Below are 23,509 nucleotides of genomic sequence, written 5' to 3'. Positions count from 1 at the left end.
CAAAATAAACTGTTGATGCATAATCTGATTTGGTACAGCTAGAGAGACTTATTTTTAATTTGACTGCATATTAAAATAATATTTTATAAAACCATTCTAAATAGGTGAACCACAATTAAATGAACATGTAACAAAAGTTAAAGTATTTCGCAAAACTAAAAGGTAGGACTTGCTCCACCTTTCGGGTTCTAAATAGTGAAACAAAACTGTTTCTCTTACCTCAATGGTGAACAGCTTCCTTTTTAATCTAAAAGCAAGGTCCTTCGTGCCTGACACATCACAGATCAAGCTATTAAGCCGAGGAATCTGGTGCACATGAATCAAACCTTGCGGAAAGGAAAAGTAAAAGGAGGAAAAAATGTAACAAAATGCTGTCATCCAGATGCATAAATTAAAGAGTCTTACAGCAGAATTCTGTATATTTACACACACTCATCCTCCCCTTTTTAAACTGCAGCTTACTACCAGGAGCAATGAAGCAAACGGTGCGATTATACTCATGTAATCAAGCAGAATAAGATAAACAGAAATCCTTGTGCGAGGAAAACTAATTGCATTTTGGTACAGAAGTACAGATGTAAAGAGGGATCTTAATACTTGTCAAAACTACAGCCGGTTTGTGTGTGATTTTCTCTTGTATTTACAGTAAGCAAATATGGCTATCACCTTGCATGCTGCCCACGGCACCACTGAGTGATCTTTATTTTATTAAATGCACCAGTAAGCAGCCAGCAAAACAAGGCTTATGGGTTACTGATAACCAGTGAAGCTGTAATGAAAAGTATTTCATTTTGCACCTTGATAATGACTTTTAAAAGTGTTGTGGTATACAGCATTTTAGAGCACACTCTTTGATAAATTTTAACCCCTGCATCATCTCAACAAAAATGAATTTTCTACTTGCAAGACCTTTACATAGCTGTTCTAATTTTTTTATAATACTAGGTACACTGCTGGCTCTGCATTCCGTCAGTTGAAACTCAAGCTGATTTTTTCTGACAAGGACGCTGGATGGTTTTTGTTCAGCCTAACACAGTGTCTGAACAACCTAGGGGTCATTTTCCACAGTTGAAAACTAAGAATATTCTACAATGCTCTCAATTACTGGCCTACATTTGATATTCACAAATTCAGGGTGTCTACATGAAAACATTGCAGAGGCAAATTCAATATTACATTAATTTAGAAGAGCTATCTCACTTGAAAATGGCTACTGCGAGGAAACAAAATTAAGACCAGTGTGAGGTATTTTTCAAATTTTTACTTTTTGTTAGGTGGAATTACAGAAGATAAAGAGGAAAAGTTTCATACACTTTTAAATAGAGTTTTACAAATACTATCCTATTAAAAAGGGTCTTTTAAATCCTTGGGAAAATGTTATAAAAATAATCAAAAACCTCTTTTTCCAATTCACTGAATTCTAAGAATTATTTACATAGTTCAAAATGTGACCATAATGTACAGGTAGAGCAGCTCCACCGCAAACAGAGCTGTAAAATATTATTATACACGTTTAATAAAGGGATATCTGCACAACCTTCAATCTTTACTTACTTTTCACAAGTTTAATGCAAAACTGTAGGCTTTAAAACAAAATAAATAAATTTAGGATTTACTCATAAATGCAGCAATGTCATCAAAACATTCTATTGAACTTTGTCTATAGGCAGAGCCTTGTGTTATCTGCAGTGAATAATGCATCATTTACAAAGAAATTTTCAGGAAAAGAAACCACACCCCGAAACCATTAGAAAAATTTCAATCCTGCAAAATCTGATCAATTTTTAGAGTTTTAGATAAAGAGTACCTATAAGAAAATAAAAACCAGTAAAGCTTTTATGTTTAGTATTATTTATTGGGACAAAAAAACAAAAGTATTTAACATGAGTTCTTAAAGTAAATACAGGATAGGAAAGGCATATATTGTCTTAAAGACCTCCTTCACTATTAAGATAAGTTCTATTATATTAAATTAACAGAACTGTATTAGAATGCAAAAATGCCACATCGGGCCTATACAATAGGCAAATTATTTTTGCAGTAGCTTTTGTTCATTTTTTCAGCCACTCTTTTCTAATAATCAAATGTACATTCTTTTCTTTTCTTTCTTTTTTAAAAAGGTTTGCTCTCATTTATGAAACTGCAGCCTGAACACATACAGTAGTATAAAGTGTTCTTCAATACCATTTCTGCTTGATTTTCTGTGCTCTAGCATGGAAAAACATTGCCACATTTTCACATGCTTACAGCAGGCTTCAAATAAGCAGTTCAGTCTTTAGACTAGAGGTTTCCATGGAACTACAGTAGTATCACAATAATAATAGCGGTAATTTATGCGCACACAGATCACCACTCTGGATTAGCTAAAACTGTTTGTTATTCACTGCTTAGGCTATGCATATCTTCTAATCTTTCAGAATTTAAATAGTTCTGCTACCCAAACTTTTATAAAATCTTTGTTAACTGAACCCAATGATTAAACACTGTTACACATGTTGAAAATAAGTCACTAGAAAGACTGGATGGAATAATAAGGTTCTCTACAAAAATTAGTTTCATATTTATTTTTACCTTAACTAATTTCCATACTCAATACTTTTGAAGGAAGAATTGCCATAATTAAAAGCAGTAAACAGTAAATGATCATCTTCAAACACAAAGTTTTGCATACTGCATCATTTAGCAGTTCATTCGCTTAAATATATCATGTTTTTTCACGTTCTCTATTTAAAACTTGGCAGATCAGAAATATTGATTTCATGACAAGTTCAGCTCACTGGTCAGATGATTGCCAAGCCTCCCCTGCATGTGAATTCCCCAAAGCCTGCCTGTTGAGATGTACATCTGATTGAGCCATGCCCCAGTAATATGGCTTGACAACATGCAAGGAGTTGCCATGTTTCCTTTGCAGCCTTAATGCACTTTACTGAAAAATTGCCTAACTCAAGATTGGTTAGCAAGGAGTAACATTTAAGAGGTATATTCCAAAATGAAATCAAATGCTACTTCATAGTAGATACTCCAATAGGAGAGTAAGCTGCTAAGTGCCCTAGAAGCACTCCATGCAGACTTTTTGCATTGCTAAAGATGGAACTTACCCTGGTAATCCTTGTATAATGGATTGGTTTCTCTCTCAGAGCCGATAAATGATTCAAGACCAACTACCGTATCTGACAAGTTTGTTACACGTTCCATAATTGCTTTATTCTGTAAAACATGGAAACAAAATATACATCCTCTGTGATGAAAAAGGTAATTAATGTTCTGAGAGTAGTAAGTCTTTGTCTTCTAATGACAAACTGAAGTGAAAATAGGTCATCAATACCTAGAAATAACCAGAAACTAAAAAAGCTTCTAGTAATCTGCATCTAAGGGAAAACATGCCCGAACTAAGATGATCTGGAGAGAGAGCTGACTCCGAACTAAATTTCATACTTTTTCTAAATCTTCATTTTGATTTATGCATTTATTCATATTGAGAAAGATTTTCAAAGGCATACATAGCATTAGGTAGCTAACTTTCATTGACTTTCAATGGAAGCTAGATGCCCAACTACCATTTGTCCCTTTGAAAACCTCATCAATTGGAAAATGTATTAAAACATGATATTGCAATCTTTTCCAAAATGCATTACCCAATTACATGTTTTAGAATAGTATAAAAAGACAAAGGGTATAATTAATAATAAGCAAAAAAAAAATTTCAGTCATTTTTGTTTTTCTTCTGAATCAGAAAGTACACTGTGGAACATATAAATCCAAAAAACAGTAGTGTCGTATTTCCATTTCTCGATATATTTTCAGTTTAGTTGTGATATTTTGGGCTTAAATCTCCTCTCTGATATCTGAGAGTGTATTGTCATATGTATCCTAAAATCAGCTACTCTGTTTGCACATAAATACAATACTGAATTTTACAAGACAGAGAAATATGCACATTGGATACCAGAATGGAGACCTCCATATTTAACTGAAGAACAAATTGTGCTTAAGAGTTTCTTTGTAGATACCACTGTATGATGAGAAGTAAAATATGATAAAATTATGATGAAAACAGAATGCTTCAACTTAATCAATATGTTTATCTTAAAGCAGTCCCCAGAGTTTTTATACTCTGTCCTTGATAGCTGTGTACACATGCCATACCCACCATATTTTCAGAAAGTAGCAGGCCCAAACAATTACCCCCAAACACCCATTCCAGGTAGGAGGAATTAGGCCATCATCTGATTCTAAAGCCTTTTCCATATCCTGATTCTCTTTCTCAATCATGTGCCCTACACTTAGGGAGAAAGGGCCATGAGATTATCAGCTATACAAAGATTTTATATTATATATCAGAAAATTCCCAAATGCAAACAATGATTTACATCCAATATTTAAATAAAAGCAGATCTAAATACATTGACACAGTCACAGATAAAGCACATTACACTGCAATGTATAGGGCTTTTAATTTAAAAAATATATAAAATATAAAACCCAATATCCCTCAAAATACCATATTTAACAACATACTAGCCTTCTACTTGACTATTGAGACACCTGCAAAACACATGGGGAAGGTGAATGTTTCTTCTTAGTGTTGGTAGGAAAGTGTCTGAAAACCACTTTTACATCAACCCCCAAAATAACCTGCTTCTGCTCCACTCCGGCCAATCTGCTCGGGGCAGCAGGACTAAGATCACCAATCCCATAATGCCCCTCCCCATGTACCTGACATAATTCAATCCTGTGGATTGCTGACCTTTCAAAGCCACCACTTGTGTAGGGGCCAACATAGCCTGTTTTCACATGGAGCCAGACCTCTGTGAAGTCATTTCATGGTGAAGGGTAATTTGCTGTTGTACTCTGTCTTACTGGTTAGAAAGGAAATTCTAAGCGATCATTTGGACTATGATAATGAAGTTTGACTGCATCTCTTACTCACACCATTATTACATCACACCCTAATGACATATACTACTACAAAATTAAAGCTGAACTTGTGAACATTTTTCCACTCCACTACTACCTGGCCAGCAATAATGATAAACATTAACCCTATATTTCAGAGGCTCTTGCTAGTGCTAATCTACAGGACATTGCTTAGAAAAAGCAAAGTATAGTGACCAGTGAGCTCTGAGCATCCAGACACTGGAAATTCTAGAATTTTGTCTAAACCAAGTTCTTTGGCAGGCTATGAATATTATTTTTATTACCGGTATATTACCAAGCTGCACAAAAATACCAAATAGATATTAACAAATACAAACTAAACTAATAGTAAAGCAAGAAATAAACTCGTAATCATACTATACTTAAAAACAGTTATCAAAGGCCATTACATGCAAATTTTGGTAAACTGTATGTTATAAATGGTGTGGTAAGCTATTTTAGGTACAGAAGATGCTCAGGCATCATCAAGATGACCACAACATGCAAAGAAATAGAAATTATAAAAATAACAGCCACTCATTTTGGAACTGATTCGGGAGACCATTTAAGTACATGTTTAAGTCCATTCTTACTTAGGACAGCACTTAAGCATGTTTAACTTTAAGTTGATAGTTAAGTCCAATTGGCTTCAATGGGATTTAAGAAAATGCTTAAAGTTAAGTTCATGCTCAAGTGCTGTCTTGAATAGGTTTGCTTTCCTTTAGTGGGGCTTTAATGTTCAAGTTGGCTTTGTTTTAAAATATACCAAAACATTCTTCTGGTTTGGGGATGAATACATTTTATGCCTAGAACTGTCATAACACGAACATGTTTCTTTCTATGGCATTGTTGACAAAGATCTGTTTATATCACATATTTTCCAGTTTTCAAAGTTCAGCATATTAATTTCCAATCAACGCTTATGTCAGCACACAGATTGTTGTGATGTATGGCATGCTGACATAAAACACACAAATCACGTTGCCCCATCTGGGCTTGAAAATTTAACAGAGCTCCAAATCTTCCTTCAACCCTATACAAATCTCCCACCAGCTTCTGGCGGAAACTTGGCAGGTCTGGAGGTGAGCCATGGCATGGCTAGGAGTGGAGCCAGGAGAGAAGAGAATCAGGAAAGAAGTTTGCTGGCAACTAGGAGAGGCATTGTTTTAAATTACGTAAAACAATCCTGGAAAGTTCTCTGACTTGCTAGATGCTTTGCAATTTTTCTAAATTAGTTACTTCAGCCAAAATGTAATTATTATAGCAACATGGTAGCAATCCTATAGTGAATGTCGGGGTGGGTATTCCATTCTACCCTAGTTTCTAATCATAATTGCAGCCAGAAATTCTCTTCTCGACTGAAATTTGTAATGTTTGGTCTCAAGCCAAATATGTGTGTTGGGGGGAGGGAGATGTTTTTTGTTTTAAATCTGAAGAAAATACATTTGGTCATCTTTAAATATGAGTGTGAAAAAATATACTGTAAGTTTAAAAAATATTAACTTATAAGATTTTTTTTCTTCTCAGACAATTCCAAAGTTGCTTTGTCATACTCCTTCGTTCTCGATATTTATGTAGTCCTCAGTCACTCTGTATGTTTATTTTTTAAATAAACATTTTAAAAGAAATTAGGGATGAATTAAAATGATGTATGGACCATAAGCATATATGGAATTCTACTGCCATATAAATATATAGGGCCATATATGTTGAAGTTTGCACACTGACATTATTTTCATGGGGCTAGACTTCTGGAATCACCCCCTCACCTACCAAAAGATAGTTCAAGCAATCCTGGTTCATCAGGATTAACTACTTAGAGAAAATCAACTACTTTGACCCACTTTGCTACCCCTAGTTTGCAAATCCTACTAGTTTCCTTCTAATTATGAGCCTCAACCTTCCTTCCAGAAGTCAAAAAATTCCCAGGTTCCAAATAGCCATCAGTTCCAGACAGCACAAACCTATGTTTTGCTTTGTGCTTTCCCATTTTAAAAGAAATTAAAAACCAGGAAAATTGAATGCAACACATTATTTTAAGTTCTCATTCTTTATGTAGCATTGAGTGAACACAGGTGAAAACTAAAAAATGAAGCTTCTTAAGTAACACCAGCTTGTCTACACTGGATTTATACATAAAGTTATACATTTAAACAGGAACATTAGTAATTCACATTATAGATGTGTCATGAAGCCTAGTTAACAGCGTTGTGACAACTTAAAATTTACGAAGTTAAAGATATTCAGAAGCTTCAATTTTCATTATGACCTTTGTATTAACATAATTTTTGACATTTAATTCTATGCTCCATTTGAAATGAAGGACTGCAGTACTATGTCGCTTTCCAAACAAAGGTTATAAGTGTCCTTTGGTGAGAGGGACTTCATTTGGCGGTTACCCTGCTGAAAGACATTGCAGTTACCCCAACATTAAGTTTCTTTAAATCGTGATATAAGGTGTTTATATTGAATCAAAATCAAATTAAAAAAAGTTTAAAAAGTGTTTCATTATCTACAAAGGTTAATTAAAGAAACCACAGAATAATTAGCAATGGATGTACAAAACTATTTAAAACAATGAAATAACATACAGTTCATATGCAGCACAGCCCTGGATAAGAGTACAAAACTTTCAGTCATTCAACATTTACATTTTAGTTGCTTTTGTCCATGGTATTTAGTTGGTAAATTTCAGCAAAACAAGCAAAGAAATACTGGTTATTATCCCTACATATTGGGGATACTCCCATAAAAGTTTGTAGCTGAACAGGCATTATTTGATAATGGATGTGTAAGCCATTGTAGGTCTCCACAGTAGTTAAATCTGTAGTTGTATGGATTTCTGCCATCACCAATAGGTGATTCTTTAAAATCCTGACACTTTACAGAAAAGGATATGAAAGGTACAGAAATCAATCAGAAGGGGGTAGCTTAGGTAAAAATAATTAGTGTTTGATTTTTGCACTAAAAAGCAGATTTAGATGTACTTTCCCTAAGTTTTTAGCACAGCATCCAAAGTAGACTATGACTATTACAATCATTTGTTTATTTCTCGTGCCTTACATTCTATGTCATGGAGCTGAATTAACTAGTGATACTATAGCAGTTGTAACCTAAGTTAGGGCAGTAAGAAAAACAAGCTCTGTGTAATTCTTAGAATAAATAAGTCTTGACATTTTCTGAAAGGTTATGTGTGCAATAATATGGTAATACCTGCACAATATACCAGCACTTACCACTTGTCATTACTGCTTAATCCCCAAAGTACAGCTGAATCGAAAGGATAAATTATTAATACTTAAGAAACAACTAAATTATTTATCTCCATTTGTTATTAATTACCGCTACTGAAATCATAAAATTACCCATACAATTTAGATCATCAATAAAAATTAAAGAATGCTTTTAAGAGTTTTCCCTCCCTGAGCTATCACTAGGCTATTATCCAATAACTATTAGAGATTAGATTTTTATACTAATTTTATAACGAGACAATACTTGTTTTACCATTTATAAACCCATGAAATAAGAGAAATTTTTAAAGTGGTCTATTTTAAATAAGTACATTAACTACAATTAAGAATTGTAGCAAGTACAAATGATGCATTTATTTTGTTTTAAAGCTGAATTTGCATTTCTTGCAGTTCCAAAATTCCTACTAACTTCTTTCTGCATTTTTCATGCAGAAAGAATTTGATATCAGTGGCCTGATCCGTAAAAATCTATTTATCAAATGGATTAAGCAACTCTACACAGCTGGATGAAGTGTTGTGAAATCTATGGTGAATGGCAGAAGCCCTGAAAAATATATTCCAGGGGATTTCTACAAATCTGTGTGGCCTTCTGAAGTGAACATACTAGATTTAGGCCCTAACCCAGCAATTTGATGCAAACCTCCATCTTGTGAAGAGCCCTATACTGCCTTCACTAGGATTATGACCAGGTATAGGGGACTGCTCACAGGGATCTGATTGCAAAGGCCTTACTTATTGTTCATGGGTTCCCCTAATTTTTGTTCGCACCCATGTCGAGTTTATACTGGTTTACAATCATACTATGAATAGTACTTTCAAATAATTTCATGTGCCCAACAGAAGAAAAGAAAAGCAAGAATATCTATAGTAAAAATGTAAACACCTAAACACATTAGATATCTTCATCAAAAACGGTAAAGGAATGGGGAAGGTATCATTTGACCAAGGCATAAGAGTAGTATTAATTATGAATTTTGTTTTTGTGTTATTCTGTTAGAGCTTCTTTTAATAATGATGTTATTAATTTTAATACCTTACATGTATATAATATCTTTCATCTGTAGAGCAATGTGCTTTACAAAAATTTATTCATTAACTGTGACAACACCCATGTGAGGTAGACAAGGAAATATATTTTCACATACCACTGAAATGCAGCCACCTCTGTGATAGGACACAGAAGTGAATTCAGTAGTGCACATTAACACTAACAGTGCATATTAGCACTAACAGATTAATACCATATTTGAAAATACTGGATATATCTGAAGTAAAAATTTAGCTAGGAGATCAGAATTAAACACCCGACTCCTACTGAACATGTCATGGGATCTTTGGTGAATCTGAGTTGTCCGGGCCTATTTATTATTATTGTTATAACCTGCATCATCAGAGAGTCTGAAAACCCTACAACATTAAAAATACTTTAGTTATCTTCTAGAAGGAAGACCTCCACAGCTTTCTTATAGTGAATAGATCTGGTGATTAATATGTGTGTCAGACATGTCTGACTAAGTTATTTTGGGAAACATCCACATTAGCAGTTGAGTTTTACAACTTGCCCTAAAAGGTGGTAAAATTTAGAGCTTAGCCTTACCTCTAGCGGGAATTCCATAATTGTAGAACTTGCACCAAAAACTTCAAAACATGGCTCTATTAGCCACAGAGTTCCACCACAGCACAAGTAGATGCAGCAAAGAGAGGAGCTAAAAAAAGCGATCAGTGAGCTATCAGGGTCTTATCTACTTAAGATCTTAACACAGCCTCAACTATAAAATATAAAGACCTTGAAACAGAAACAGAATTGAATTGGCATCTGTCTCAGAGTGTGGAGCACACATAGTGTAGGGAGAACAGATGTGTTCCTGTTCCTGAATCTTGCTCATTTGGCAAGCCTCTGCATGCTGTGCCAACTGCAACGTTCAAGGTCCTTTAGGGTCAGCCCTACATATAGAGCAGTAGTCCATTCTGGAGATGACAATGGCATGTATCACTTTCAGTAAGCTTGCATTACAGGAAAAATGGTCAATCAAAAGGCCAGCTGAAGATAATAGAGGCATTTATAACTTCTGCTGCTCTCTGGGCATTCAGAAGTAATGAAAAGTCTAGTAGTTTCCCTTCATCCAATCATCACACCATGAAAGGAACTGCAGAAGAGGTCCAGACCTGCAAGATGTGTAGAACCAGGGGACATCTGTATATTGATGGCACTTGAATTTGTAGAGCGTGAGTCTCTCACCCAGTAGCCTTACATAGATTTTGAGTAAGAAAGGCAACAAAAATTCAGGATATCACTTCAGGATTCTGCAGCTGAGAACACTTGGGGAAGAGGAAGAGCTAACCATCACTATCCCTTAAAACCAGTGTGAAATATATAGGCGGAAGTCAATGTTAGAGTTTTACCATCACCGCCTTCTCAATAATCCTATGCGGGAAAGAGAAGTTTAAGAATAGATGGCAATTTCTGGAATCATTCTTGAACCTATTTAAGAGTTACAAGTACATTGCCCTCTGTCAAGGAATCATTAACTAGTTTTGATACTATCAGTAACAAATCCAGACATCCTTCAGAGATTTTCACCAAACAAGAGAGACAGGAATTCATTTGGTATGTAATGGCATTGATGTCCCCCAATAGCTTTATAATTTCCTGAGGGACTGACTAAACTTGGTTACAGAAGGTAGTATGCTTTCTCCCTTACACTCTGGTTCTAGTTCAACAGGACTGATGAGACTAACCCAGTAGTAGCTGATCTCGTCTATGTCAAGATGAAAGCTCTGCATGACAGGAAACCCCTATCTCTGGTACTGGGCATAGAAAATCCTGGTTAGTTAGCCAGTTCACTATTCAAAACAGTTCCACTGATCACAACTTCACAGCTACTATGAAAGGAGAGTGACTTTCTTGTTTGCCTCACATACATGGCATAAAAACATATACACACTTTGAGCGCAAATTGACTGGTTTTGGCTTTGGTTTTCTACCATTTTTATTCCACTCTTTTTCCTTCTTATTTCATGTGCCAAAGGCTATTGGTGAAATACAGGGATCTGTACAGTACATTCATATGGTAGCGGGCCCAACAAGACAAATAAAGTTACTATTGCAGCATATAAAATCTATTTAAATAAGATTTTTCATCCATTCATCTTAAAATGCTTTACAAAGGCAGATTAGCACCAGAAGCCTAATTTTACAGATAAGTAAACAAGTAGAAAGAAGTCAAGTGACTTGTCCAAAGCCATGGAGCCAGTCAATGGGAGTGTTGGGAACAGAACTTGGGTTTCTTGATTCCATGTCTGGTGCCCATGTGCTAGACCATGCTACTACAAATTAAGCACAATGCACAGAACTCATTAGTTCTCTTCAAAGAACACATTTTTGCCCCGTTTATAAACTATGGCTCTGAACATCCAATAAGCTCTGTGTGAGCAGCCCTCTGCACCGGCATGGAGCTCTGATAAAGTCGATGATTGCATAACTTCAGTAGATTTCCTGCTACACAGTTTTAGTCTGCTAGTAATATGCTATCTTCTAAACTCTGTGGCTACACTGAATATATTTAACATACAGCAAGTTTAAGTGGTGCGATTGTTCATCTATACTATAGAAAGGCATTTGATGGAAACTACTGTATGTTATTTATATTTTGCTAATTGTCTGAAAAATGTAATATTGACACTATCACTTTGAACAAATTTTTTAAAAACAAGAATCCTATGCTACAAGTTGTTCATAGCAAGCTATGAAATATGCATGAGTAGGCTCACCTAACAACCACATTTTGAATCTGCTTTTTCATTCTATATTTGAAAATCATAACAAAAATGCTGAACAGCATGTATTTCAAACTGCGTGACTTAAGGAAATCTTTAATATTCTTGTTGGGAATTGTTCATTATAGAAACAGGATTAAAAGGATGAGACCCAAAAAATGCATCTTTTGTTCTCATTTTGACTAAAAAAATTCACTGCGGTATGTTTACCAATTTAGAAACGGCTGGATTTTCTGCAACATGAGATCCTTAAATGATCCTTAAATGGAATGTATGTAATTCACAGATAGTCAAAGCACAGTTCTTGTCTACATAAATAATTACTAATACACAAATCTCAAACAGAGCATGGAGCTCTTTTTGTAATCAAGTGGCAGGTTAAAAATACTAAAGTTTAAAATAATTTTACACTAATCCCTTACTGAGTATAAAATTATAGGCTGTCATCAGGAGCAGGCTGGCAAAACTAGGTCCAGATGGGAGACTGCTGGGAAAAAAGCTGAGGTAGGTGGGAAAATGATGGGAATCTGATGAAGACATGACTGCTCCCTCTGCTGGCAAGGCCCTCACCTGCTTTAATTTTTAACTAATGACTAGCGTTTCTTTAATTATTTAGGATATAGCCAATAAATAATGCACAATGTTCCTTCCTCAGTCTGTTGCTGTGCGTTTGCACATTTTTGAACTCATGGTGCCCTATTTTACTAGAATAATTTGTTATAACATTAGGGCTCACATGGTTATCAAGATACCATTACTGATATTATATTTTAACTGCAGTTGGCACAGAAGATGATAATATTCTATTTACCTTTATAAAAATACTGATTTTTTTTTTTAAAAAGCTATGTGTATTTCATGTTTAATTTGCACACTTCATAATACTATGATTGTATATCTGTATTCTGTACTTGCTCATCATTATACAGTAATGAGATAACATAAAAAGAAACAGTCTACCATACAGACATACAGAATTGCACGTCACACCAAAATAGCATAGTTCTAGCACTAATATATCTGATAATTTAATATCAGAACTTATGTGAATTATACATCAATGAACAGGAAGTTTTTAGAGCTGTTTACACTAAAACTTCCTAAAATATACATAAAATGTATTCTTTACTTGATTTGCGATGTATTTTAATAGTTGCAGTAAGAACATTTTAGTAAAAATCTGTTCCAGAAATCTGGCCTACAATCAGAAGCTCCCAGAACAGGAGGGATCAGCTTTTTCGCCCACTGTTCTCATCTGAATCCTGGCTGAAAAACTACTCCAGCTCCCAGCTTTCCAGAAGGCTCCATCCCAGGAATCCTCGCCTGCCATTTGGTTTGCTGATTTTAATCTCACAGGACTGTCTTACAGTGGTTCCACTATGCTGAACTGGCACTTGCTTCTAGAAGTGAGTTATTATTAAACTTGTAGGTCAATTGTGGCACTAACAACTCTTTGGAAGCTTTCAGCCACAGTGTACAATTTGCCAGTCTAATTAAATATTAATTCTAAGTGTTACATTTTGTGGCTAAGAGCTTTTATTTTCCATCATCAGTCTGGAAGAGAAAGAGGTTACAAGGCTAATTTAATCTTTTTTTCCCTAGCATTAAAGCTTAACTACATAGGGCACAAAAACATCATTAAAGATGTAGCATTCCTTTATATTACAATTATAATGTAATTAATAGAGCAGGTCTAAAACACAAAGATGTAAGTTGAGAGCTGATCTAGAAACTTCAGCTTTTAATACATCAACAGTTCATATATAAAATGTCACTGTAACAAAATATTGCACATTTTAGAATGCCATTCTTCACAGAAAATACATGTACAACAATTTAAATAGAAAGTAGGCTAATACAAATTGTCGTCATTTATACTGACAGGCAACACACAAAAAAGATTTAAAACAACATTTGCATGGCCTTATTACAAAAGCCTATCATACTATTTATGTAAAAAGCTAACATCACTTTAGAAATATAAACAGGATCTAACAAAATTATTTGCTAAAAATAGATAATACACCCTGAATTTTTTTAAGTTTCCTTTCTTCGTTTTTGCTTATCACTGTCCAAATGGGCTCAAAAATAAGCCTACTCCCTTCTGCTTCATAACAGTTGTGTCCACGCCTGGACACTGGGCATTATATTAACTACTTAGTCCAGCAGCCAAAAGATTCCATATGCTGGAACAGATGACTATCTCCATACTGTGATGGGACACTTAACTATTTAGATCTATGCTGCATTTGAAAACTTTAGGCCTAAATCTTGTTTAATTTTTTTTTAAAAGCTGTCCAATCTGTAAAATTATTTTCAGAATAGATGGATACATAAAATAAAATGTTACTATGCTGCATTTAATCATTCATTTTAGTTTTATGATTTGCTTATAGTTTTATTTTAGAAAACCAATCTTATCCACTTTTCTATATTCAAAGGTGCATACACACATTGCATACAGAAGATGGTGGTAATTGTGGTGGTGGTGGTGAGTGAGATTATCTTTTGACATAAATAGGTACACATATGCTTCTGAAAGGAAAAAAGTTTGGAACAAGTCATAAGCAATATAGTATACTGTATATGCACATGCCTATTTCCATATGTTGTGTGACAGTCTTTGGTCATAGTATATATGAGCCACTTAATCCGCAATAAGTATATAGTTATGAAAAAAGCAAAAATAAGTCAAGTATATATGGTATCTATGATCCAAATAGCCACCATAGGATCAGTATAAAGTGGCTACTATACATTCTGGTAGCCACTTTATACTGATCATATGAAAGTACAAAATACTACAATTTCTTCTGCTACTTAACAAATGAATGTAACAAACAAATTATTTGAAAACAAAACTATTTACAGCAATTTTAAATTATATCTTTTTTCAAGCCTCTATTTGACCTTAATTTTTAATAAGCTTTTATACGTGTAGAAAAAAAATAGTATCCAGAAGAATATCTGTGTATCTGAAAATGGTTTAGAACAAGGATGATTATCAACCTAGCATATCTGCATCATAAATCCATGATACTCTACACTTCTCTGTATGGTTGTTACTTTAGAACATTTTCTACATGTGATTGTGTATGCAATATTAAATCAACACAATAAAATGTAACAAACTTACAATTCTCATACTTTCCATTTTTAAGAATGTTAAAAGGTTGCTAAGCTAAGGTATAAAAATTGTAGGCAGATGGTCGTGGCACAAATTTCTACATAATGGCCACATCTTCATGGTATTCAACATTTTATACTTGTGAACTCACAAAGTATGTTAGTTCTACAGCATGGAATCATTCTTAGCTCTTGTTTTAAGAATAAAGATTTCACACAGAAACTCTCAAAGCTATAGGAGTTCACATCTCATAGTCTTATAGTAGTAGAAGTAGTAGCAGGTTCTAAAGCACTCTCTTGCTTGATGTATAGAGTTTAGCTGCTAAAATACTCAGCATGAACACAAAAGCCTATGGACGTGAAAAGGTTTGTTTCTGAATTTTTTCTACACTGAAACATACTGTAACATGTATTCACTTCAGTGAATTCAAAGCAGCAGTACATTAATATTGTAGGAGATTAATTTTTAAACGTATCAGATGAAATAAAGAAAATAACACACTAAACAGAACCTCATTAGACTCTCTCAAGAGGAGTACTATAACAAGGCTTATTCATACTGACTTTTCATTAGTCAATTAATTTCCCCTGGTACATGCTGACTAATACGGTTGGTGGCAGTTCTTTCCAATGAGGTAGCTTCATATTTAAAAGAAGGGACATCTGTAATGCAAGAACTGAGATTCTTTCAAGGAACAAATTGATATCACCATAATTTATCTGATCATCACATATTCAAAAGTTTGCTTGTGCCCCTGACTGACATGGAACTTGCTACAAATGTATAAAAAGCTACTGTAACTAATATTTTTGGGAAAAACCCGACATTGGATTTGCAACAAAGTATGACAAGGTAACTAATTACATAATTTCTACTAATTTTTGAAAAAAAATTAACAGGCAGACTTTTTAGTTTCTATCTATCTACTTTACCCCTTAGGACTTTCAACAGTGCCCATCACTGTAGCATTAGAGCCCTTTGTATTATATGCTACTGCATAAACACTTTTGCTATGATTGTACTCTACAATGAGCAAATTATCAAAATAAAACACCTAACTCATTTTTATATCATTTCTCAAATTTGGAAAGCTTGAAAAATAGTCCACTTGATCATCAGTCATTTTAAAAATTGACATTCTCCCTTCTTAAATGTACAACTGCATTTCACAGGCACAGTGCATTTTCAAGCAGTGATGGAAAGACTTGAAAAGTAACCTTCCATCAACTATATAAATCATAATTCATAAGCATCTCAATATTTATTACCTGTCAGACTGTTTCAGATAAGAGTGCTTTCAATCAGTACAAAATATCAATCAAGTAAAACTTGTCACACATCATGCGAATAAACTGGGTACATTTTTAGTGTCATTTCTCAAATTCCTCTGCCAACATAATCTATTCCTAAATTGTTCAGTTAAGAAATATGAAGTGAGAAATGTCCTTTTTGTCAAACACACAGTTTGCCACTAGAGATCTCTGCAATTGTAAACACTATTACAGATGACTATGTTCTATGGTGGATTATAATTTTACCAAGTAATTCTGAAAAAAAGTTTGGAACTTTTAAGTGACTCTGCCATCAACAGGCAGCCTTTTGGTTAGTTAGGAGTAGAGAAGTCTGAGAAACTTCAGAAGGACCTATCAAATCTAGGTGAATGAAAATCATATAATGGCAGATGAAATTCAAAGTTGATAAATACAAGGCAATAAATACTTGAAGGAGTAGCCTGAACTACTCATATATTTCGCTGGGTTCTAAATGACTGAGGAAAAAGAACTGCATATTATTGTGGATAGTTCAATGAAAATCACTGTTCACCGTCCAGTGGTGGTTAAAAAAGCCAAAAAAGTTGTTAGAACGTCTAAATATCTGGTTAATAACGGAAGCTATATGAATCAAAAGGCATGAAGAGTGACTGAAAAAGTCTGGGACTATTTAAGAAGTAGATTAATAGGCAACATGAGGGAGGCATACGAAATAATGGATAGTATACAGAGAAAGTAAATTGAATGGTCCTATTCACTGGCTCACAATACAAGAACAAGGGGATATTCAATGAAATGGAAAGGCAACAAATTTAAATACTGAACAAATACACCAAACACAATTCACTTATGGAACTCATTGCCACAGTATATCATTGAGGCCAAGCACTTAGAAGGATTAAAAAAAAAACTAAACGTTTATAAGAATAAGAACTTCCATAGTAACATTAGCTAGAATTATTTTTAAAATATTAGCAACAGAAACCTCACACTTTAAGGTATAAGCTAACCACTAACTGGTGGGATTGTGAAGAAACTTCCCCACTAAAATGTTATTCAACAAGTTGTCAACTATAGGTTTTGTTGCACATTTGTTTGGAGCCCTGGTACAGGCCATTGTCTGAGACAGGATAGTTAGAACAGACAGACCACTAATGTGATCTGCTATTAAAATTCCTATATTTCTAAGAATAAACTTGTTAAAATTTAAAACCTATCTGTGGGGGGTTCTTTTCGTTATACTCACAGCATGGAAACAGAAATAAGATTCTATTGTAGCTTGAAACTTATTTATCATTTAAAATGTACCCCCACGGAAATTATATAAATGCAATTTTCCTTTCAGAATCAGCTATTGAACTATTTAGCAGACAAAAAATAATTTAGTCAAAATCTGATAGAAATGGAATAGTTGTAAAGTGAATAATTCTGTAGAATGTAACACACTTTATGAAAAATAGTGTGCATTATATATACTTTCAGTGTTTTGACTTTTAGATTTGACCAAAAAAAGCATAAGCTAAAAATAATTATATATTCTTGGTAATATCAAATTTAACAGGCATATAGAAATATACTTGAAGTACATGTTTTCATTTTTGTTTTTTTGAAAAACAAAAACAAAAACAAAAAACACTGTACTTTACTTTTTTAATCCACTAAGAAACACCAGCAATGGCATTGTGAGTAGTTGAGTTGTGAGAATGTGAACAGCTGCTGTTATTATAACTAAAGGTCTGCTTACTGCTTGAGCCTGAGAGACCACATGTTCGGCTGTCCTCTCATCTTGCCATCCTCACCAATTAACTATTAACATGGAGGGCTGTACACATGCTCTCGGGGGCTCTTTAACAGGCTTCTTGGAGAGTGGAACAACTACACAGCAGGGCTCTGGGAACTGAGTAATGTTGGATATAGGGAACCTTCAGCAGCTTTGCTCCTCCTAATGACAGTTCACTCTAGTGCTTAAAAGAAGATGCATGAAGTTTAACCATTTTCACAACTGTTCAATGCAATCTATTGGAGCAGATACTGCAAAAGAGACTAAAGTTTCTGTTTTTTTTTCCAGAATACTTGAGCTTTTATTGTGGAGTAGATATGTTAAATTGGACAGCAAAGTTACAGGATACTAATGTATATGAGATTTTATTTCAGTCTTAACTACATAATTCAATTAGGCAGGTGGATTTTACGAATAATGGAATTACATAACAGAATTCATCACTAGTCCTAACAAGTAAGTTTATCTGAAGTGCACACACAACATATTAGATCCAAACTTTTTAGTTACCCTTCGCAATGTTAGTTTGAAAAGTCACATTTTAACATCAGTTCTGAACCAACCTCACTATTTTTTCTTTACAATTTCCTTAACTACATGTTGCTTGCCTATAATAAAATTAAACATAGGAAGTAAGCCAAAAATATGAGAGCAGCTAATCATCAATGTACAAGCCCGACAGAATGTTAAGAACTAAAAATAGAAAGCTGATTGGCTGCTTTACTGACATAAACTACTAGAAAGGACAAGTATAACAAAGAAAATATACTAGAGAAAAATTCTGTCCTTGCATGGGTGTAAATCAAGGCAGACTTTACTCCACTGTATATAAACATAAAGAGAAAATAATAAATGCCTAAATCCCTGATCCTGCAAGTCCATAGGTCTGGGGCTGCTCAGCACGACACACTTCACTGATCAGTGCTGGTATCAATTTCAAATTTAGAAAAAACAGTGTTTTGTCCCAGTTTTGGTACATTTTTGAAGACTCTGATAAACTGAAGGAGCCACTGGTTAACCTGAGCTGCCTAAACTGACAGTGTGCTGACTAAGGGAATGTGCCTTAGGATCAGCTCCCTCCACCTTATGTGGCACATGTTTCCCCATTGCCCTCCCCAACCTCCAAGCATATAGTGGCCAGATTAATTGAAAAACATGAAATCCTATGGCATATGACAACAATCCCAACTTCCCAGATATGTTTTTTGGGGGAAAAAGGACAAGATCCTGTTTTTTATAAACCTGTTCCAGAGACATTTCTTACATTTCTAGTCACCTTGTGCTGCTAAAAAACTCCCAGGCACGCTTTTCTGATCCCCCCAACAAAACCCTCCCAAGTAAACTCTTCCCTCACACACCTAGCTTCAGAGTATACAGACATATTTCATGCAATTAAGATTTAACAATTCATCCCCTGCCCTGAACCCACATACCAACTTTCTGGCCCAATTTACAGTATATCTCAATTCTGCCAGTTCTCTTCTTCACTTTCCAGGCCAGGTCCTCAATCTAGTCTGATGCATGTCCCACTCATCCACCAGCATTTCACTGTTCTTTCTATGCACCTCATCACTGTCTCACCCTCAAATCAGGTTCCAAATTTCTCTATGAACTCTCTTTTTCCTAATATGGTCTGCTCTAAAACACCAACCTTTGCACCATAAGGCCCTCATTATCTTCTGCCACTCCTCCTCACTGTTTTCAACTCCTACATTTCTTCACCTCATTTAGTTCTTAGGAGGAAGATCCAGAACACTTGGGCAGAAGCAGTCTTTGCAGAAGACTTTGGGGCCCTTGTCCCATCAGTTATAATTCCAAGAACTGTCTAAGGAATTACCAGTCATAACTGCTCATATGCCAGCCCTGATGTTCAATTTAGAGAAGAGGGAGAGCAGAAAAAGGACCCGTGCCAATGCTGAGGGAGCCATGAATGGCAGGAGAAACAGCAAAGAGACATATGGATCCATTCCCTTACCATCCCTTCTGTTGGTTAGGGAGAACTCAACTCTACTGACAGACTGTGGTGGAGGAGCAGATACATCCACAGACTCAGGGTCTCAAGTGAATGGCAAGCAAATTCTTTCCTTGAAGGAACATGTAGTGAGTTTTGTGGAGTAGTCTCAGGTACTAGCTTGAGCATGCTTATACACACACAGACATGCTCACACCAGCATAACCACAGGATCAAGAAGAAGTTTAGTAAAGATGGTCATTACCTCCAATCTTCCCAACGAATGAATGAATCCAAACTGCCCTTAAGGAAGAGTGTGGCACGAAATGCTGTCAGGATTCAGAAAAGAGCACTGCAAGGAGCAGTGACATATGGTATAGGGGTGACAGGGAAGGTAAGAGGGTGAAAATGTGCTGGGGAATGTAGCATGCATGTATATACAGGAGAGCATAGAGGGAAGCAGGAGAGAGTCTGAATGAACAGGGGAATAACAGAGTAGGGAGAATGTGTGGGGTAGGAGACTAAGACAAAACTCCTTGCATTGGGACAATTTGAAACCACTGTACCTTTAGCTAAAATACAATTGGAATGGGAAGGTTTAAAAGGTATTTTAAATGTTAGGATATTGGATAGCATTCCAGCAGATGTGTTGGTTGGTAATGATATACTGTCTGTGTCCAAAGCTGATAATATAATAACTTGTAGTAATAAGGAATATAGGTCGATGGTATAGCAGCTGAGGTGGGGAGAAGACATTTCCAGCTCCTGCTCAGCAGAAAATGGCAGCATGTCTCTAGGGCACGTCTTCACTACCCGGTAGCAATCAATCTATTGGGGATCGACTTATCGCGTCTAGTGAAGACGCGATAAAATCGATCCCCGATGGCTCTTCCGTCGACTCCGGAAATCCACCGCAGCAAGAAGCGGAAGCGGAGTCGACGGCGGCGCGACAGCGGTCGACTCACCGCCGTCCTCACAGCCAGGTAAGTCGACCTAAGATACGCAACTTCAGCTACGCTATTCACGTAGCTGAAGTTGCGTATCTTAGGTCGACCCCCCCGCTGTAGTGTAGACCTAGCCTAAGAGTGTGTGGGTGGGGAAGCGGGGGGGGGGGGGGAGAGGGAGTCACCTTATGTACCTGAGACAACTCTTTGTGCTGGCAGAAGCCAAGAATTTATAGCAGAACAGAGAGCAGGCCCCTCCCTAAAAAGCATATGGGAAATCATCTTCAGTGGGACCCCACCTAAGGAAAACAGGGGAAGGTTTTTTGCAGAAGAGGGAAAAACTATAGAGAGGCCCCTTTGGGGAATAACAGAACTCCTGGGCAGGCTTATAAACAACTGATTGTGCCTCCCATCCTGGGAAGTTAATGTTGTTAGCCCATGACTGCCCTAGTGCAGGTCACTCAGATTTCAGAGAGGACATATGAGAAGTTAAAGAAGAACTTTTATTGATCAAATATTCAGAATGAGGTGACAGACCACTATAGGTCTTGTAACTTATGGCTGAAGCACAAGAGGGCTCCACCAGGCTCCTCTGCACTGCTTACCTGTAATCAAGGAGGCATTTTTTAGGGTGGCTATGGATATTGTTGGCCCTATGCTCCAGCCAACCCAGAGGGGAAAGAAATATATTTTGGTAGCAGTGGACTTCGCCACTAGATACCCAGATGCAGTTGCTCTGTCTAATATAGAGGCTGACACAACAGCTAAAGCTTTGCTCTCTATATTCAGCTGAGTAGTTTTCCCAAAGTACACTGTATCATATTGGGGGTCAAATTTCATGTCCCAGTTATTTAATGAATTATAGCGAATGTGCGGGGTACAACAGATCTACCCCACCCAGAAACAAATGGGTTAGTTGAAAGGTTCAACAGAACTCTAAAGTCTATGCTGGGAATGTATGCAAACACAAGGGAAAGTGACTGGAATGAAATGCTACCCTCTATGTTATTTGCTTCTAGGGAGGCACCCCAAGAGTCCACAGGCTTTGCCCCATTTGATCTTCTGTATGGGAGAAAGGTCACAGGTCATCAGGATCTCACTAGGGATTCTTGGGAGGGTGGCTCTGAAGCAGAGGGGGAACCAGTGACTAAATATGTACAGCAGTTCAGAAAGGAGTTAAGGGACATGATGGAAGTAGTTCAAATGAACCTCATTAAAAGCCACAGAAGGCATAGTATGGCCATAATGCTTGTGAATGCTTGTTAGAGGGGAGTCTTGGTGCTGATGTTACTCACTGTAAAAAGGTACAAAATGCAAAACTCATAGAGGAACCTTCTGAGATAGTGGAAAGAATTAATGAGGTCCCTTGGAACACACAGAGACCCCACAGCAAGGTTACTTCACAGATTCTGGATGTTAATAGATGTAAAGTCTATCACAATATAGAAGCCATTATGAACATGTGCTAAGGAGGATTCTGAGACAATACATCTCATCAATTTGATGGCTGAATGCCCTGGTGACACATCACTAGAGAACACTGAGATATGTAAAGAGTTAACACAAACTGAAAGGGCAGGAATTTTGACTGTGCTGCAAACTCATAAGCAGGTATTCTCTAGCATACCAGGTCTGACTCATAGGATGGTCCATCAGATTGACACTGTGGTGATCTGATTTGGATATACCAATTCCAGAGCTTAATGCTCTCTTTTTATATAGTATACAGTGGTCATATTGTCCAACATGATCTAAACATGCTGTGCACAGAGGAAGGGCAGACTTTTTGTAGGTCTTTTGTACTACTGGCATTTGAGGAGATTAAATGTGTAGATTTGACTCCTGTTGGGATTAACCTTGAGTCACATGATCATCCAGATGTACTCCTCAGCCCAATAGAGAGGTTGTGTTGCAACAAAAGTGGACTTTTCTAGGTTTACCTGAAATCCTAAGGATTGAAGGAGGTTATATAGAGAGGACCGCTGATTGTACCTTTTGGTATGATAAACCAGTGAGCAGACAGTTGTCAAGGTAAGAAAATACTGGACTGCTCTGGTGGCACAGTGTGCCGCTACCATGGACAGCACCTTTGTGAAAATTCTGGGAGTTGTCAAGAGACTGAAGGGAAGAACTTTGTACTGATAATGATCCAGGCCCATCATGAAGCACAGGAATCTCTTGTGTGTTTGATGAATGTCTATATGGAAATAGGCATCTTTCAAATCAAGAGTTGCAAACTGGTTGCCTTTATTTAGTGAGGGGATTTTCGAGGTCGGGGTGGTCATCCTGAATTTTGAATAGCATATGAAGACATTCAGTTGTCTGAGATCCAGGATGGAACAAGGAAACATCCCTAATAAAAACCTCTCCCTCCGTGTTGAGGAAGCACAGGTTCTATAGCCTCTAGCTGGATCAGGGATTCTACCTCCTGTTTGAGAAGTATTGTCACAGTGCTTTTTCCTCACATATAGTGTCACCTAATATTAAA

At 36.1% G+C, this 23,509-nt stretch overlaps 1 protein-coding gene across 1 annotated transcript in view; it reads right to left on the bottom strand.

Annotated features, from left to right (window-relative positions):
- Positions 1-23,509, bottom strand: part of ELP4 (elongator acetyltransferase complex subunit 4) — a 268,089-nt gene that overhangs the window by 142,785 nt on the left and 101,795 nt on the right. Inside the window, exons 8-9 of the mRNA XM_065403949.1 lie at positions 3,099-3,207; positions 220-326 (exon numbers count right to left, since the gene is read on the bottom strand). Coding sequence (XP_065260021.1) covers positions 220-326; positions 3,099-3,207 — 216 coding nt within the window. The remainder of the gene's footprint in view (positions 1-219; positions 327-3,098; positions 3,208-23,509) is intronic.

Source organism: Emys orbicularis, chromosome 4, assembly GCF_028017835.1.
Source record: "Emys orbicularis isolate rEmyOrb1 chromosome 4, rEmyOrb1.hap1, whole genome shotgun sequence".
In the NCBI taxonomy this organism is placed as follows: domain Eukaryota; kingdom Metazoa; phylum Chordata; order Testudines; family Emydidae; genus Emys; species Emys orbicularis.
Note: the sequence above shows the minus strand (reverse complement) of the source record. Positions and strands in the feature narration are given on the sequence as shown.